This window comes from Abrus precatorius, unplaced genomic scaffold, assembly GCF_003935025.1.
Source record: "Abrus precatorius isolate BTA unplaced genomic scaffold, Abrus_2018 Scaffold4, whole genome shotgun sequence".
Classification (NCBI taxonomy): Eukaryota; Viridiplantae; Streptophyta; class Magnoliopsida; order Fabales; family Fabaceae; genus Abrus; species Abrus precatorius.
In genome coordinates this window covers 14,374,518-14,395,625 of record NW_020874384.1, presented here as the reverse complement: position 1 = coordinate 14,395,625, position 21,108 = coordinate 14,374,518, and the positions used below count along the sequence as shown (strand labels likewise).

General features: G+C 28.6%; 2 protein-coding genes across 2 annotated transcripts; one reads left to right on the top strand and one right to left on the bottom strand.

The window, feature by feature from the left end:
* Window positions 1-190: 190 nt before the first annotated feature.
* Window positions 191-1,838, bottom strand: LOC113865908 (RING-H2 finger protein ATL11-like). The gene has a single exon (XM_027500713.1). It carries the CDS (start codon window positions 1,548-1,550, stop codon window positions 432-434), a length of 1,119 nt encoding a protein of 372 aa, XP_027356514.1. The 5' UTR covers window positions 1,551-1,838; the 3' UTR covers window positions 191-431.
* A 13,873-nt stretch (window positions 1,839-15,711) lies between these two features.
* On the top strand, window positions 15,712-16,926 carry LOC113865906 (transcription factor bHLH96-like). Its single transcript, XM_027500711.1, has 3 exons — window positions 15,712-16,155; window positions 16,330-16,722; window positions 16,831-16,926. The coding sequence occupies exons 1-3, from the start codon at window positions 15,712-15,714 to the stop codon at window positions 16,924-16,926; spliced, it is 933 nt and encodes a 310-aa protein (XP_027356512.1).
* Window positions 16,927-21,108: the final 4,182 nt, after the last annotated feature.

The window sequence follows — 21,108 nt, the reverse complement described above, 5'->3', positions numbered from 1 at the left end:
CCACAGAAATTACATGAACAACTAATGAAAAAAGAGAGCACAAATAACGCCATAGCATAAAACATATTGTAATATTATTTAGTAATTTAAATTAAAATTTTTATTTGATAATAACACTAACAGTATTTTGAAAAACAGAAAACTGTTTTTAAAACAATAATTAAACATGCTCTAAATGTTTAAGAATTTCAAATTTATTCATTGACGTTTCCAAAATCCGTGTGTATTAATTGTTCGACCTATATCACTCAAAAAATTCCACACTCTGAAACCATACAAATAAATATGTATAAGAGGAGTAATATATACTAATTACATACACGAGCACGAATCGTGGATGGTAAAAGTGAAAGTGAAAGTGAAAGTGAAAGGGAAACTGATCATCATTGGTCTTTGATGTTTACCCATCTAAACCTAACTTAAACAACCGTCTAATCCTCACCACCCCTAAATAACCGATCTGAAGATCGTTCACCCGTATCATCCTTCGAACTCTTCGCCGACCGGTTCGAACCGGTTCTAATCATAAACGGCGGAGTCCAAGAAAACCCACGCCGGTCCGTGCGGCCGAACCGGTCATATCCCCTCGCGTGATCGCTGCTGCTGCCAACGCTTCTTGTCCTATAACCCCTCCTCACACTGCTCTCGCGCGTGAAGGTCACGCTCACGCCGCAACTCTTGGTGCGGCTTAGCGTGGAGCTCACGAGCTGGTTTCGCACTTCCTGGGGCAACCTTAGCGTGAAGCGCTCGTAATTCTCCCCCGGTTGAACCAGCGAGTGACCGGTCGAGTGAGAGCGTGGAAACCAACTCGCGATCCTAAAACCCGTTGACCTTGACCGAGGTGGACGGTTCTGATTAACTAAATTATTATTCACCTTTGGAGAATCCGCCACTACTTCTCCGTTAACATTACCGTCACCGACTCGGGTTTCGGATCGGGTTTCATCCGATTCGGATCCTTCGTGATCCGGAATCTGGATCGCGACCGAAGACGGGTCTTCGGGTTTTGGAACGAGGTTGGCCCGACACACGGGGCAAGTGGAGTGGTTATTCAACCAAGCGTCGATGCATTCGTGGTGGAACACGTGGCTGCACTTGGGGATCAAACGCAGCGTTTCGTCGTCTTCGAACTCGTTTAAGCACACGGCGCATTCTAGCGTGGCGCGCCCAATCTTGAGGCTCTTCACAGTGGAGTAGACAAAAGTGGGGAACGTTTCGATGATTTCCCGGTCAAGCCCTCGCTGCCGGCGGTGGCTTCCAACGATGGGAATAGCGAGATCGAACCCCCCTCTCATTCTTCGCTCCGTGCACTGGCGAGTGTAGACGGAAAGGAAGCCAAGGATGAAGAAGACGACGACGAGGATGACGAGCACGATGGCCATGGACTTATCGAACTTAAGCCGGGAAAATCTATCCGGCGGCGGTGGCGGCAGCGTGTTGGGGAGCTGTGCGGCGGCCGGCGGCGGAGAGTGTATGAGAAGGAAGAGATAAAGAAGGAGAAGTAGGGCATGGTGGAAGTTGGAGTGTGGGTTGGGAGTGAGAGTGGTCATTAGGGTTCAGGTGGAGTTCATCTGCTGGGTGTGAAAGCAAAGAATTTTGATTGTTTTAGTGGGAATTAATAGCGGCGCTGATTGCTCCTTTGTTTGTTCTCTTTTTCACTGATAATTCATGATTAGGTTGTTACTAAAAGGCGACGCAAACGCAAAAGCAAATGGGCGCCAACAACAACGTAACGCGCTTTTGGTTGTGGTGGCGAAGGAAAAGAGAGGGTGACAGACAGGGAAAGGGAATTGGGTCGCGCTGGTTTTATTGTGTTTTGAGGGAGTCCCAATGGACTTTGCTTTCAGTTTCAGAAACACTTGCTGAGCTTCATTTGGATATTTGGGTTCAAGTGAGGATAAAACTCTTATTTAAATGGAGGTATTTTCTTACGTGTAAATTAATTAAAATAACATGTTTAATCTATGCTTCTTTATTCTTACTAAATATTTTATAATTTTCTTCATTTCAAAATATAAAATTATGACCATCTCATTTACTCACCAATCCCTTCCGACCAAACACACCTCGAGGGATGATTCGCATGCCAGAATGTCTAGGTTTTTGGAGTGGTGATGGACCACTTGTCCCAGGGAATTCGTATTTTGTAAATAAATTAGAATATTTTTAAATATATTTAATTAATAAATCAGTTTTTTAAACTCAATCAGAGAAGAAGAAAGCCTTTTCGGAGAGGATGGAAGGGAATCGGAAAGCATACAAACGGCTCCATTGTGCATATCGAAAGGATAATATTTCTTCTAGAATCGGAGTACTTGTTTTCCTTATTTTATGTATTAGGCGTAACCATCTAAAGAAAATGTCAAACTAATTACTTATACTGATTATAGACTAATAATGATTAAACTTGTATTAGGTCGATACTAAATTTCTTTATAATATAATTTTTAAGGGTGTGCTAACTATCGAACAAACAATTGTATAAATCAAAGAGGGCAAGGTAATTGCAAAGGGAGTAAAATCTGTTTTTTTTAAGAGAGATGGAGGCATAAATTTGAACCCAGCAAGTTATCGAAATATGAGTGATAGGTGAAGCTCGACCTTCTTATCTATTTTTGCATGTCTTTTTCAATCTACATCCATATCAAGGAATTCAACACTTTGAATTTTGTAATAGAAACAGTTTCTTTAGTGTGGTTTCCATTGAAAAAAGACTTTTCAAATTAGAATATAAATACCCGTCGCACAAAGGAACATCCTGTACGCAATTTCCAAAATAAATTAATTGGTACAAAGTACGTAATCAAAGATCATATTTTAGTATTGTCTTGTACGCAGCACACAACTTCCATGTGTCTTGCTGTAGTTTCAGTTCTCTTTTCAATGCTCTCACAGTCATGCCACCAAATAAGATTTTTGCTAGATAATTAACAATTTCATTAAACACAAACACCTAGATTTGTAAGCTTTCTTTTAACCTGAGATCTCAATATCTCTGAAAGTAAGTTTTCAAACTAATCTCTGTTAAATATACCCAGAGATATATAAAGCTCTTTTAATAACCTGCTTTTTCATTAATTAATAAAATTTTACTCAAGAGAGAAACCCTTAACCGCTCAAATTTACATGTTTTGAACAATGAAAATGTTTACCATTTAGTTATGTTTACCGTCAATCATGTTTTGACATATTTTTCAAAATTTTAATTAATAAAAATATCATTTTTTTTACGTGTGCTAAGAACATATAATAAAATTAAAAAAATATTGTAAAATTTAATTTATCATTAATATTAAATGATAATTTTTTAATAAAAATAACTATTTATTAAGTATACATTAGGTATTTTGCCAGCAACCCTATTTTCCTTCCCCTGTAACATGTTGCCGCATGATGGGCCGTCCCCAAGTTCATTATATCCAATCGTATTTTATGAACGTGAATTGGAGTAATTTATGAAAAAAAAAATATTTTTTAAAAAATTGGTAGTGAAGTTTAAGTGTGTGTGTATGTATATATATATATAACTTCGTTTAGCATGCTTCTGAAAATCATTAATTAGCATCCAAACACAGGAATGTATATGTTTTTGAAGCCCTCGTTTGAGGCTCTAAACAAGGCATGACTCAAGACATGCAATAAGTGAGGCACGAATATGAATGTGAAATTAAGTGCAAATTAACTGTTAAATTCGACTAAGAATATCCATGTTTTCGAGTGCCCTCGAAGTAGTCAAAATATTAATCAGGAATAACCAAGTGTGTGCAAGGGATGTTCTTAATACAGAAATAACAGGAATTTTTTCTGTCTAAAATTTTTAACTAGTGTACGTACATGTTAGAATTTGGTGATCTCTCACTCACATATTGAAAAGATTTTGGTGATCGAAGTCTTAGATAAATACCACTCTGTTTGGCAATAAGGCAATGTCCCAAAGTCATTCAAAAACACACACACACGATAGAATTTGTCCCCTCTCTATTATGACACAAGAAGAAAAGTTTGTTGAATAGATTGAGTCCAAGTATTCCATTTCAAAATTGGACCTGAAAAATGTGATTTGGATTTCAAGGCCTTAAATGCACCGTCCAAATCCAGTTTCCTTGGGCTTATGAATCTATTAATGTGACGCTTGTACCCCATTTGAAATATACTTTCCATTGCGCTGCACTGGCTTCACAGAGGCTAATTAAAGAATTAAGACGATGAAGAAAACAACAAATTAAAATGAAAAAGATGGCCATTTGCAGCCAAATTGTTTCTTGTCGATTCTAATTGTTGTCAGTTTTTGTGCAATCGCAGTATTCCTCTTATTTCTTTACTTTTGAGGCTTATATTTCCAGTACTTGCATGTCGGTGATCATCCAATATATATAAACACACCGAATTAAGAAATTTGTTTTTGCAACATAAAAAAGACCACCGAAAACCCTACCCTACTATTCTCCTTCACCTATTATGTAAAGATTCTATTCTGTACTTATCAAATAATTAAAAAAGAAGAGTGTGTAAAATTTAGTTTCTAATATATTTTTAGTTATGGACAAAAGATTACAAAAAGTTAAATTCAGAGTGAGAGTAAATCAAAATAATATAATTTGTATGATTTTTAATATTTCAATTAATAACTAAATATATTTTTTTCTCATTAGAAAAAGATTGTCACTTCTATCTTATACTTATAGGATAATGCATAGATCATTATTTCATTGTACAAATTCTGTAATATATTTTTGACTAAAAAAATCATAAAATACATCGCATGTCTCCTCCTTTTTATGTTTTTGGAAATAAAATTACGTCTTAAAACATTAATGATTATTATTCTTAGGCTAGATTAGTAATTTTACTTCTAAAATTAAAATTATATATATATATATATATATATATATATATATATATATATAACTTATTTCTATAAAACGTGGATATCTCCCCCCCCCCCCCCCTCTTTGGGTGAATAGAAAAAAAAAATACAATACAAAGAAATTAACATTAAAGTGCAAGTTTTGTATCAGTCATTAAATTATCAAATCAACTAAAAGAATCTAACCGTGAAGATTTTTTAAAAAAATTATACACTCATTTTATGTTATATTTAGCTGTAAATTATAATATAACTAAAAATTATTAATTATTTAATAATTAATTAAAACGTATACTTAAAATATTTTTTTAATTAGCTATTTCACTAATCAACCTCTGTATATAATTCGTAAATACTAATTTTTAAATAATTTCTTTTCAAATGACATTTTTTGACATTAGTTATACTTTTCATTGTTACAAGCATATTTTTTAAGTTAAATATTTTTTATTTAAAATTTTATTTTTATTTAATATAATAAAATATTTATTATTAATAATTATAATATTTATTGTTTTTGAGATTTATAAAAATTATCTATCTATATATAAATTGTAAATATTAATTATTAAATAAGAACATTTTAAAAAATTAACTCTTACACATATTTTATAAATAATAATGTTTTTAAAAATATACTCTCCTTCAAAAATTATTAACAAGTGATTGTCCTTTATATGATTCTTGAACGAAAATATTTTTAAAAATATTATTAATTAAGTGAAAGGATTTTTGAGGTGTATCTTTAAATACAATATTTTTTAAAAACAAATTTTTTCCATCGTACTAGGTGTTTAGATAATAATTATTTATTAAAAATCTATTTATAATAATTATTTATTAAAAATATAATATATTGAAAGTTCAATTCATTGATAACAAAAAAAGTATATTTTAAATAAAAAATGAATATAAATTCTTATTGTACGTTTTAAATAAACTTTAAACAAATAAAAACATTAACAAACTAAATTTCATCAAATATAATAAGATATGACCTTATAAACTAATGTTATCTAGTTTAGACGATTTAAATTCAATACAATGATCACTATTTCGAAAAAGTACAATCAATCATTGAATTTCAAATAAAAAATACAGCTTCGTTTAGATTTAATTAACTTGAATTTCAAAATGTGTTTAGATTTATGTAGTGAAGGTGTTTTCCAAAAGAGTCACTCACAAATATAATATTAATGACGTTATGTAGTGCTAAACAATAAGAGAGGCACTAGGAAGTGAATTTTGTTTTTAATTAGGAGTCGATGGAATAAAAGATGTGTTTAATACTGATAATTTTTTTATATGTAAATGATAAATTTAAAGTTTATAATTATGTGTTTTAATTATAACTATTTATAATAAAATTTAATGATAAAAATATATTTTTATTTATTTTTATATAAAAATGCTTTCATTTAATTTATTCCGGGGAGATAAATGTTTAAATGTTGAAAAGGTATCTTTTTAAGAAATAATGAGATTATCTACTAGTGCTTATTTGGAAGGGTTTTGTTTTACATTTTTCAAAGGATAATACTTTAAGAAATATAAAAATATATTATTTATATTAAAGATCATTCAATAATAATTTTTTTTCAAACACCATTATAAGCAATACTACCAAAAATAGCTGCATTATGATTTTTTATAAAAAAAAAATAACTTTAACTTTTAAGAATAATTTTAAGCAACGAGTAATAGTATTTTTTATCATCAAATAGTGTTCATTATATAAAAAATATAAAGGACAATGAATAATATTATTTTTAACAATATTCTTGTTTTTATTACTTAAAATTAATTATAAATGTTGATGTTAAAAAAATTGTTTTTAATAAACATAAATTTTAATAACATCATAGTAGACATGGGCCGTTTTAAAGTGATTTAGAAGATCGTTGTCATTATAAAGTTATCGTAATTTGTGTTTTTTGATTGTTATTTCAAGAAGACATTATAATTGCATATTTTGCCTGTGATGTAACATACATATTGTGAAATTTTAGTTTATTTTATTTATGTTAATGGTCATTTACGGTTCCAGAATATATTTGAAAACTTTTGAATCCAATTTGAAATGATTAAGTTGCTTTCAATCTCAATAACAAACGAAAGCCCAAAAAGGTTCTACAAGTTGATGAAATCGTTCAACCAAGTTGAAACGACCAAGTTCATAGCACAATACATATGCTTGGTAGCTAGGTGCGATTTCCATTAATGAGGGTTGGGTTATAATAATTGTTTTCGTTTTATATGTGTGACATCACTGTGCGGGTTCAGGAAGAAGTTCAACTGAAGTTTATTTTAATTAAAAGCTTAAAAGTTCATTGCATTTGCTCAGTGAATGTCTTGATATATCAGCATCACCGCGACATGCAAGATGACAAGTGATGTTTCCATTATGGCATTTATACTTTATATCTATGACTTTCTTGCAGCCATTATGCATAAAGACAATTCCCTCTTGCTTGCATGCCCGCAAAACCTACCCATCCAGCGGCTTAAATTTCAAATAATCCATTGATTGTCCCTTCTTTGTTTTGAATTTTATAATTTTGTTTCAAGAACTTCGATTTTTAATTGAGGCTTGAAAATTATTTGAAACCTAAAAATATTGATTTAAAATGAAATAAGAAAAATCAATTTTATTCCAATACTAAAATTAAAAGGATTGCTTTTTTATTTTTTTTCTCATGTTATCCAAACTTGTTATCTATCATCACATGAACATTATTTTCGTGTTTCTGTTCATTATTTATATGAATATAGATTGATTTTCCCCCAGAATAAATCAAACTCACATTATTTACAATATTCAACAACAACAAAAATATGTTGAGTTACACTTATCCTATGCTTGGATAAATATCGTTACAGATTTTCGCTTAATTTTGTTCGAAGGTGATATATTGGTCATCAAATTAAGGTTCCTGTAAAGACTTTGGCTCCTACGTGGAGAGTTGTATTGAGAGGAATTTCCACTGATTAAACTGAATCTACGAACAGGAGGTATGTTACTTTCCAAAAATAATGCTTGTGTTTTATGTGATGAGGAAATGGACTCCACTAGCTGCTTGTTTTTCCGCATATAAAGTGGTGTATATTTTATTTGGCAAGCTTACTTTTTAGGATATGGCTTTGCTTCGATTCTTCCTCGAAATGGGAAGTATTTTTACTTATACATCTTTGAGAATCTTGAATCTCCAATGATTCATTATTATACCTAACCAGAGATTAACGCTATTTAAGATGGTGAATATAGTGACTGCTCCACTTATCCATTACATTGATACCTTGGAAGAACCAACCTATGTCAAATACTACTTGAATCTCACAAGCATGTAACTTTTATTCACCCACTTCTATCTGTATATATATAGATCATATTTTTTCAATCACTACTTAGATACATCATATTTATAACATAAGAGTATATATGTTAACTACGTTTTATAAGAAATATATATATATATATATCTTCCTAATAACTGTTTATTTGATAGCTGATTAATTTAAAAAATCTATTTTAAGTTCTCTCATAAAATAGTAAAAACAAGTATTTATTTTAAAAATAAACTACATTAAACTCATCATAACTTTTCTTATTTATTCTTCTATATATTACTTTTTTTTTCATATTTTATATATTAAATATTATTTTTATTTATTATTCTTTGTTAAGTCTTAATTAAAAACATTATTAAGATGCTTTTATAAGAACATAGCATTACTCTCAACTATACAACTAATTTAATTTTGGTGAGCTAGCTATAATTAAGATTCATTATTTCATTTTATTTTTATTTTTTGCCGCAGAACACTACAATTATAGGTATGAGAAAAATTTTGATCATCGCCTGAACATTAAAGAAATATATTTTGACCAGTCATTTGCCTTCAAGCGGAAGAGCCATTAGCCACAGTGTAAATTTGGCCAATGCACGCACTATGTTATATATGTGTATGTGTGTTTGATCAAGAGCATCCAGTAGGACCTAGGAGCAAAGGTGGAGATCCATCTAATGAGAACTAACAAAGCCATAATAGTAGGCACTAATCTAAGATTAAGAATCCAGCTAAGGCTGATTATAGAAACGTTTGAAATTAGGTGTAGCCTATATATATACCTAGCCCTATACTATTACCAGAAAACTGGGAGGAAAATTAATGCTCTCTTCTGAAAAAAAAAATTCTTCACTTTTTCGCTAATACTTCTAATCTCTGCAAACAAATCAATAACAACATTTAGTCCGACAGCCACAGGCTTTGAGTCACAGTACCATCGAACCGCATATAAATAGCATCGCGAATCTGCGTTTGACTTTACACTGCTGCAATTGAAAAAGTTTCAATGAATTGGTACGTAGCTATAGTGTTGATATAATTTAGCCATAGGACTCTCGATCACTAAGTGCTTTTGTTCATAACAAAACAAAGTAACAAAAAGTTAATTTGTATAAATAAATATATCAAACTAATATTTATTTACAATATATAAATGAAATAAATAATTTCTGCAATTTTCTGGTAAATAATATAGAATGCTCTCAAATTTATTATTCCAACGCTATCTTAATTCCCTGACCATCCATGACCGAATGGAAGAATGTCAATTATTGTTCCGTATTTATATATCGTAATTTTAATACGTATCTGAAAGTTATGTTGATACTAAAATGAAAAAGAGCAATTGTCTTAATATCCAAATTGATATACACTAGCAGTTTTTATAACCAAAGCTAGGGCAAACAAACAACAACCTTGAAGTGGCAAACTTGAGGCAGTAAAATAAAGTTGGTGGCTGGTAATGGTTAAGGTTGGCGGTGATGGCATAGGGCATAGGATAGGATAGAAGAAGCCTGATAAGGAGAATCTGTGCACTTAATACCAGCATGTAAAACAATACGCAGGTTCCCAGAATTTGAGGTACCCTACAGGGCTTGGTTTCTTAAACAAGTCAACAAGTCTAGGAGCGAAGAGGGTTTTAGCTGATTAATAAAACCAAATCTCTGACCAAATCAGTTTGCTTAACATATTACTATACAAATTGATATAAATTATTTGTACCTAGTACCCGGATAATGCGGTTGGAGTTACTTGCAGCGTGTTTTGTGGTTGAAGCACATGCAATTAAGCAACTCAGACACGTTGAGTTTTAAATTGGACACCAATCTGGATTATCTTCTTGTTTTCATTCGCCGGTTAGACCTTTTGGTGTAGCCGTGTGTTCCATAAAAGACAAAATTCTTGGATGTCACAGAATAACGGGAACTTACATATTTCCTTGTCATGTTATTTCCATCCTTCATAAGTTGTTGCTTAATATAAATTAAGCAACTCGAATATGCCATCCATTATTATATATAGACCATCATGCCTCATCAGAATTAGAATGATTAAATTTTCCAGGCTTCTGTTGAATTTATTCATTTTTCATACCGAACGTCCAAAGTTTAAAATATTATTAATAATATTTGTGTGTCATTTTATTTTTCATATAAATGAAAAAAAAGTTATATATATATATATATATATATATATATATATATATATAGAGAGAGAGAGAGAGAGAGAGGAAGAAGGAGGGATGAGAACAAATTTAACCATTAAAACATAAAATATTGTCTTAGCAATTACGAAAACCAAATTTTAATTCAAAAGTATTGATAATTATGTAATCTTATTATCAACATTTATTTATATTTTAAAAAGTATATTTTAACTATTTAATAGTTTAATTGATAAATTATTGCAAAAAATACTTAAAGAAAGTATAAACATTTATTCATGAAATAAGTAACATTTTTGTTTAAACAACAATATTTTTTATAAGAAATAAATTTATTTAAATTAAGTAAGCTTATTAGGAATAATAATATATTCGTTTAAGTATTTAATATAATTAATGCATAGGACTCAAATTTAAAATTCTTAATTAAAATAAAATAATCCGATGACAATTAATAGATCTCTATTATGCAGTATTTTTTTAAATAATATAAATTATATCTATTCTTTGTAAGAGGAAATTCTGCGCAAGATAAATATCATCAACACAGGCAACGATACTCTTCTCTCAATTATTTAGTGCTTTTGTATATCTAAGACTAAAACTCGAAAAAGTAAGAATTATTAATTTTTATAAAAATTAATTTAAAATTTATATTTATTGTATATTTTAATTAGTCTATAATGTAAAAAAAATTTACCGATGCTAAAATTAAACATCTTTATTAAATATTTTTATTTTAATATTCAATTAAAAATAATAAAAGGTATAAATTATTGGAAATTTCTCTTAAAAAATAATGAGTTTAATTCACGAATTAATAAAACTATAGTCTTTTTGGTTAGCAAAAAACTTTTAGCGTAAAAGATGATGTCTTAATCAAAGTAGAGAAAACTTTCGAATATAAAGAATATTTACCAAAGATTTTACTGTGATCAATCTTATTATATTACATTTCTCTAAATCACGACTTTACTGTGAAAAATGTTTTTATTTTTGTAAAACTTTTAAGTTATTCGTTTGACATTATTTTTGTATGCTGTTTAATATTTTAATTTCTTATACTATTAAAATAATAATTTTTTATTAAAATTATATTTGTCTCTTCAAAATCATCTACTTATACTCTCATGTTAATTGATAAATTTCAATTTTATTTTTTAATATTAAATTAGAATAAACTGTTTAAAAATTGACTTAATATTTTTCTTGTTTTTTTCAAAGAGTAACTTATGTCATCCTGAGTCTTTTGTAAAATAAAATAAATTTAACTTTTAAAGATTATTTATGCATACCGATTATTCTTTCATATGTGAATGTTCACATATATAGGAAATGACTCAAGTGAGAACATTTAATTATTATAAAAATAAAAATAAACGGTTAAATTTTATTTAAATAATTAAGATAAAAAAAAATACACGTTTATATGGTTGATATATATATATATATATAACCCGTTCAACAATATTCATTACATTTATTTATCTCATGAGATCGAAGTGCTGAACGAATCATTGCATGTGACTTGAAATTTGAATGCTGCATGGACATATATTTTCAAGACGCGGATTCATATAATTCTTAAAAGAGATCTGCAAAACTTGAAGACAGTGTTTTCTCTTGTGAGCTATTTCTTTGGTGTGGGGCAGAGTGAAAAAACAGTTATGAGGTTAATATTGTACGTATACCTAACATGATTTTGATGAAATTAAATTATAACGTAGTTATAGCAAATAATTAGCATATAATCAAGATCATTTGAAGAAAGTAGAGGCACACTTGATACATTATAAGCGAGGATGTGATAGGTTGGCTTGCATAATATATATGATATTGAGCATAGAATTAATATTAGTTTCGTAAGCTCCTAGTTAAATAACAAATTAATAATAATAGTATTTAGTGAACTAGTAGTTGTAGCTAGCATATAACTATATATATACCTGTATACTAGTAGCAGCAGATCTAATTAATTAGCCCCCAGTTGTTCTATATATATAGTTAGGACTTTAATAACCAGTCATCGATCGAATCGCATAATCTACATTTTTTCTGATTCATTCAAAGGAATGCCAGTTGGGTTTGGATTTTTCTTCACTAAATTAATAATTTAATACTCGCATATCAAATATTGGTAGTGGAACTATAGTAAACATTGATGGAATGACTCAAAATCTTATTAGAATGGTAATTAACAAATACTATGGTGTTAGCGATATTCCGCGGAAGGGAGACCCAAGAAAAAAATGGAAGAAAACCTAGAGAATGTCTTATCGAGATGTGGTCAAATGGTTAATTATTACTTTGTCACAGTGAAAAATAAGCATGTCATCCAAGAAAGTTAAATAATGGGTAAACCAAAAATGATAATATAATTAAATTTTAAAATAATATTATTCTCACAAACACATTTTATCACGTCGATTATTTTATTATACTTGTCTTTTTTTATATTTTCCTCTTTTTTGTTTGTAAATAATATTGTATAAAAAACGAGTACAAATACAATTATTGTGAAATTAAATTTGAATACTTTTTTCACTCTTATACCTTTGTTAACGCAAAAAAAAAAAAAAAAATTCTGAAAATATAAACTTTCATCAACTATGGTAGTAAACATGATATAGGTAGTAAACCTCCTACATCATGATTCAGCTCATTCTAATCTTGTTATTTCAAAACTTACAAAACAGGTCACAAACTTTTTTTTAAATATGATTGTTAATGCAATTCCATCACCTATTGTTATTTTTAGTTTTATTTTAATAGTTACGGTAGAACTGTAAAAAAAATCATAACTTTAAGAGTATTATTATAGATTTTAAATTCTTAAAAAAATTTCAACAACAAACAATACATCCATAAATTATAATAAAAGAGAGTGTTTTAAATTTATTGTTCCCACTGAAAGTATAACCACGATGACCTATCACTAATGTTCTTTGAATGTTCCTTAATTAATTTATATAAATGAATGTTTGAGAATTTAGTTTCTTCAATATATTTCTTAATTAAATTATATTAAAATAATTACTATTTATTTAATAAATTGTTATTACTATCCAATAATTAAACAATAATTATAATTTTTTTATTTATATGTTACCTTAATGATTATAGAAAACAATAAAATAAATCAAACATTAAAAAATAGTAAATATATTTCATTATTTTACTAATAGTATATTCATGTGTTAATTAATTGACTAAGATTTATCTTTGAGTGACTAGTTCAATAATAATAATATCATCAAAATATATCATAAGAATCTACTTTAACCTCGTAACAAGAGATATTTAGTTAGACATAATTATAAGATGAAAGCAAATGAGATTAAACACAAAACATCTATTATAATAATAAATAATAACAAAAAATTATAGTAATTGATATGTTTTATAACGAAAGCATAGCTCTGTGATGGATAAAGAGATTGAGAGAAGGATTGATCAAGTGTCTAGTATAAGTATTCCTTTATTGTAGTATGAAATTTAAAAAATATTAATTTTAACTTTTAAAAATATATAATTTATCCTCCATGAAGTATGTTTTGTCCATAAAAAAATTTATGACTTATCCATAAAGAAGCATACAATTTTTTGTTGTCAAGTTTGAATTTTATATTTAAATCTAAAATTCAAAATTTACTTTTTTTTATTTATTTCAACAAAATTTTTCTTATAAATTTGACTTTTTTTTAAAAAAAATGTATTGTTATTAATTCTTACAATAAAATAAAAAAGATTAGTTAATTTAAAAGATAAAATAACAAAATAAGATTTAAAATTAAAATATTAAAAATTAACAATACTTTTCAGCGGCAGCGTTGTATCATATCATCCTGAGATTTTTTATAGTAAAAATATGTGTAAAATAAAATACTCATTTGCATTAATTTAAAGTTAATTATACATAAATACTTAAATTTAAATTACTTCACATATTTGCTCATTTGAACATTTTTGTTCGTGTCATGATGGACATTGAAAGCTTAAACATTATGTTAAAATAAAAGTTTTATGCAGAGAGTCTTACATGAAATATTAAAATATATACTTAATTAAAATGAATGATAGTAAAAAAGAGAGTACCCTGTAGAGGGTCCTCGGGAAGGGATAAGTGTGAGAAGAATCGTGTGTGAATGGGAGATGATTACAGAATGGCCCTTTGTGTCGTGTGGTCACATGGATTCCTCTGCACTCTGGGTCTTGTCCGACGCCTGAACTAAGCTGTTTGTTTTCTTTATTTTTCATTTTCTCTTTTTTCTCCCCTTATTTGTTCTGTTTATAGATCTTTCTCCCAATCTCTGAGTCATCACCAGCTTTTCGTCATCTTTCTCTTTTTCATGTCCCAGTATCCGACCACATTATTACCAAATGAAACCCCGGACCCCGTAACACACATCAAATATTGTATCACCTTATCATAGATATATGTATCCAACTGCTTATTAAAGCAAAGACTCCTGCACAGTAAAAGGACAACCTTGTCCTTCACCTTGCCTTGGGGGTGTACCCTGCATTATTTCTTTTCTACGCTTTTGCCTTGTTTCCAACCAACCATTGCATCTTGTTTCTCAATTAATATTACATTCTTTTTGGATTTATATGTTAGTTTATTTTGTTTGTCATATACAATTTAATATGCTGGAGTTGGGATAAAGACTGTATTATTCACTGAATCAATTGAAGTTTCATATTTTAGGCGATATACTTAACATTACCCATCTTCAAAATGCAATTAGTCAGCTGTAAAAACGAAAAGAAAGTGGGAGTCATTTTGTGAATGACATAACACAAAACTAAACGCAGTATGTTTGAAATATATAGTACAGAGGCAGAGCAACCATTTAGATGATGTAGTTATTTAGTACAGAACAAGATGGAGTTTAGATATGTTATTGATAGAAAGATTGCAAAAAGACTAATATATGGCTATTATGATTGGAAGGGCAAGGAATAAATAAAGAAAACGCCAAAGAGAATCTCTCTGTCTGTGCGTGTGGTGGGTGTGCTTGGGTGTGGTTGGGTTCATGCGGTCAAGGAAGTGGTCTACAACTACAATGAAACCTCACGTGCAAGGGGCTGTAGCTTTTTGTTTGTTTGAAACTTTGAATAATAATCGTCTTTAAAGGCAGAGACCTTTCTTCCTAAGTCCATGATAAAAGGCCGCGTTTGTTTGGTCTTTTGGAAATGCAGGCTTTATGCCACGCTCAAGTTTCTCTCTTTTTATTTTGCTAAAATTCTTCCTCCTTCTTTCCCTCAAAGATTTAACCTCCAACCCATTCTCTGCTCTCTCAATTCTCTTTACAACTTGCACATAAAAATAATGGCACTAGAGGCTGTGGTTTTCCCACAAGATCCTTTTACTTATTGTTACAAGGATCATTTGTACTCCAACTATGGTTTCCAAGTAGCAGAAGAAGAGAAACTCCTTCTCGGAATCATCAATAACAACATAGAACAGAGTCTGCATGCAAATTGGGATTCTTCTTCCACCTCGATGATGCAAAATGTGAAGGACCAATGGGATTCTCACTCCTCCCCTGAAGCCTGCACCGTTGATCAGTCCATCACCGCACCTTTCCCTCTTCCTCCTTCTTCCACCACCACGGTTCGCCGTAAACGGCGTCGTAGCAAGAACGCGAAGAACAAGGAGGAAATCGAGAACCAGAGGATGACACACATTGCAGTTGAACGCAATCGCCGAAAACAGATGAATGAGTACCTTGCAGTGCTCCGTTCCTTGATGCCTTCTTCTTATGTTCAAAGGGTCAGTAACTTAATTTGTCCCACATATCCTAAGAATATAACTATAATACTCTTTATAATACTTTCAACAATCTTAATAAATTAGCTTTTAAGGAGGAGTTAGCGCTGATATTTTAACTAACTAATTAGATTAATTTCTGTTTGCTGAAATTGGCAATGCGAATTTACAAAACAGGGTGATCAAGCGTCTATTATTGGGGGTGCGATTAACTTTGTGAAGGAGCTAGAGCAGCTTTTGCAGTCCATGGAAAGTCAAAGGAAAACGAATGAGAATATTGGCTTAAATGGGTCATCACCCTTTGCGGAGTTCTTCACGTTTCCTCAGTACACAAAGCAGAGCAACAACGGAGGCGCCACGATGGCAGAGAACCAGGCCCAAAAACAATGGGCCGTGGCAGACATTGAAGTTACCATGGTGGATAGCCATGCCAACCTGAAGATACTCTCAAAGAAACGAACCGGGTTGCTTATGAAGATGGTTGTTGGGCTTCAAGGCCTCAGGTTCACCATTCTCCACCTTAATGTTACCACTCTCGACGATATGGCCCTTTACTCAGTTAGTGTAAAGGTTGGTTTCTTTCTTTAATTAGAATAATAATTTTAAAACCAAATTCTGAAGCTATCTATTTTTTAAAAAGAATTTTGGTGTATTTTTTGTATGAATTGATTGGAGCAGGTAGAGGACGGGTGTCAGCTGAACACGGTGGATGAAATTGCGGCTGCAGTGAATCAACTATTACGCAGGGTCCAAGAAGAAGTCACTTTTAACTGAATTAAACTTGAAATTAATTTTGTTTTAATTAAAAGAAAAAAGGTTTTGTATCCTTCTCTTGGTTGAGTAATTTCCATTGCAATGTTGGAGGGGGTTATCTATGGTGTGGTGTTTATTTTGTCCTAATCTATGTACCCTCTAATATAAGCAGTTGTGAAAACGAGTTTAATATCCATTATCCTAGTTCAACTGCCTAACAAGTGTGAGTGAAATACAAAAATATATTTCAATAAGCTTGAAGGTGATCTCTTACATTATTATGCTCTCAGTATGGTGCTTTTATTTTTTCTTTTCTCTGATAAAAATTGAATATATAATTAGAGTAGAAAAATATGTAAAGACTAAAGATGGTATTCTTAGCACTTGGTTCTCAAACGTGAATTATTACTCTGTGGGTGATTTTGATCCAGTGTCCTTGCTTTTCTCGGAATAGGAAATCGTTTGCACAGACCTATCCTCCAGAACGACACGGACATCGAGAATTCTTGTAGTGCCTTCAATTTGTTTAAAGGATTACTTTTTATCTATGTTATCTTTTCTTTTAATTTATTCTTTATATTATATACAAATTTATTTTTAATTTTACTTTTTCAGTATATTATAATAACCTTAACTCTTTTATATATATATATATATATATATATATATATATATATAATAAATAACTATCCTGATATGTTTAAATTTTTTTTAATCTTTGTTTAATATTTTTTATTTAGTCTTTATAGATAAAATATTTGTATATTAGTCTTTATAAAAAATTATTTTTAATTTCTCTCATTATTGTAATGATAATTTAATATCAATGCCAATGTAATATTTTTACATCATCTTCATGTAAGTATTCAAAATTCTTAAAAAATAAACCTCACATTTTGCTTTATATATATTTATATTTAATTTTATGTCTTAATTTATCTTTAAATGAGTATCTCTTCTAACATTTACATTTTTAAGATCTATCTTTTTGTGTTCCATTATATCTTACCATACTCTGTATCCTTTTTCTTGTTATCTTTATTTGAGTATTTTAAATCTTAGTTATGTCTTCCTAAGTTGTATCCAAATTTTAATTTTTTTTTTATCTTTTTTACATTTATAAAAAAATCATAATCACTCTTTAAATCATCACTATAAAGATGATAAAGAGAGATAAAAATTATTTTAAAAAAATGATAGAACAAATAAGTATTAATATTTAAAATAAAAATATTAGTGGTAATGCTCATTAAAAATTAATCAAAAAATAAAGTTTTCTCGAGATAATTTTTACACATACTGTATTTAAAGATATTAAAGCTTGACATCATGAATTAAAAATATATAAATCAGAATATAAAACTTCTTTAAAAAATTCAGAATTCTTTCATAAAGATGATAAAAAAATATCACTTGACACTAATATACAATTTTCTTTACCTATAAAAATTAAATTATAAACAAATATCTTATATAAGAACTAAAAGATAATTTAAAGATATCATAATAATAGTTATTTGTCATGTAATAAAGAAATTAGTATCATTATAACATATCGTAACGACAGAAACATAATTAAAGATAAATTTTTGTATAAAAAATTATGTAAATTTGTTATTTATAAAGGCTAAATTACAACACAATATCTTATATATATATATATATAGACTAAAACATCATTTATCCCTTATTTAAATTAATGATATTTTATGCATTTAGAAAATTTTATGAGGAACGTACCGAAATAATTGACATTTTTATTACTTTTTAAGTTATAATAATTTTTTATATATTAAATTCATTAATCTGTTTTTTAATGCTTATTAGGCATAATTACAATTTTTGTTTTTATATTTCAATGTTTTTGTAATTTTGATTTCATTAATTTTAATTATTCACATTTAATCTCTCAAATTAATTTTTTTACTTCAAAATTTTATCTAATAATTAATAAAAATATAATAAATTTGTGACATCTTATTGATTTATATAAATAAATATAGAAAATTTTTAAATGAAAATAAAATATAATAAAACTCTTTTGGAATAAAACTTATTTTAAGTATTTAAAAATTAAAATAATAAAATATGAACAATTAAAATATAAAAATAAAATTATACTATGCACCAAAAGTGTAATTAATTATTTTTATTTATAAGTTTTGTAGTCAAATTTAATAGTATAAATCTTTTATGAAGTAAAAATATCAAATAAGTATTTAATCAAGTTATTATTTAAATACCTCAATATTATTTTAAACAATTTTTAATAAAAATATGAATATACTAATTAAAGTCTTAATAATTTTGGTTAAAAATTAAAAATATATTGAAAATTACAAGAAAATGCATACTTGTGTTTTTTTAAGAAAAGATCTTTGTTTTGAATGAAAAAAACATCACTACATGTGATCTTACTATTATACATAACATATTTTTAATCATTTTAACAATTCGTTAATTTAATAAGTAGAATTAAATTTTTCAATAATTAATATTATTTTTGAAAATTATTCTTAATTTGTTTTATCTAATAATTAAAGTGAAAAGGAGAGAAAATGGTAATCATTAATCTCCTATTCTTAACATAGATTCAAAGTCTAAAAAGCTTAATTTACCACGTTTATTTAAGGTGCTTTCTTAAAAGAAAAATTATGTGTGTACATTTCAGAGGGAGTCTTGTAAAAAGGGTTAAAGCAAAATTTCTCAAAAGGTTGTATAAAATAGACCAAAGATAGAAATTTTTATATAGAGATATTAATTCTAGGAATATTTTATGTGAGAAAATTTGTTGGTACGTGAGATTGAGATGAACAAAATTAAACTATTAGTTGGCGTGTGTATGTATGTTAATTGTCATTTTACTTTTATTTTAATAATTTAAAATATAATATTTTTATTCACTAGGATAGATAAAAAATAAAACAATTTTATTAATGAAAAATTAAAACTTTAATAAAATAATTAATTGCAAAAAATATAAACTTCTTAAAAAATAAGTGGTTAAATAAAAATTCATAACATTTATTTAAAAAAAAGATATAACACACTCTTTATAAAAATTATGCAAATTTAACTCTTTCTCACTTTTAAATTATTATTTTTTATACTTTTTTAAAAATTTTAATAAATTTTAACTACGAAGTGTATTAAGAAAAATATAATACAAAAATTTATCTTTTATTTAAATCACAATATTTTTCACCTATTGTTATTTTCAAGATAAAGGAACAATGCATTGTGATCTATCGAATTATCCATCATTCTCCAAGATAAAAGTTTTTGCTCAATGGTTATGAAGTAAGTGCAGAAGGTGTAAAGAAAAAATGGGAAAAAAATCATCATTCAACTGTAGTAAATACTCGACTTAAAAGTAAAACTGGCTCGGTTCTTATCATTAGCAGCGAAACCAAAATAGGTGACGTCTTTTAACTTAGCTAAATTTCCAGGGTGCAATAAGTTGAGCGACTTGGTGGATTACGCAAGCACTTCCTCTCGTGCTTTTTACTTTCAAAAGGACAAGAAGGAAAATGGGAACAAAATAGGATTCAGATCTATATTGGGTTAATTTTTTTAAAATAATCAAGTACCTTTGCAGAATCATCACAAATAGTTGAAAGAAGCATTTAAGTTTCTTAGCGATTCATTAAATGAAATGGTAATTATATATACACCTTCCATATTGTCTTTCACGTGTGAATATTCTTTTACACTTTTTTCCTTTGTCTGTTTCGCGATTGCGCAACGTATCTAATGATGCCATCGTTTGGAATTGTGAAAAACAGAATGGGAGGGTTCTGTGTGCTAGGAATAATAGTACAAAATAATGATCTTTTTCTTGATCAACAACCCTTCACATCCCAGTGAAAGTAATGGGACATACCCATCAAACTAAGAGGCCTAAGATTCAACGTTTATGATCATTGTCTTCCGCTTCGTACCATCGAGGCTACAAGTTTCAACGGGTACTAGATGGCGTGACCAATATATATATATATATATATATATATATATATATATATATATGCTCATATAGCTCAGTTGCTTAACAAAATTTTTAGTCTGTAGTCTGTACCTTCAATCCGTCACCACACACACATGTACTTGAATCTCTATTTCATATATCAATAATTATGTTATGACATGTTTTATTCATAACTTCTTTAAAGCAAAAAACTACATGTCAGTGCTGCAGTACTCTTG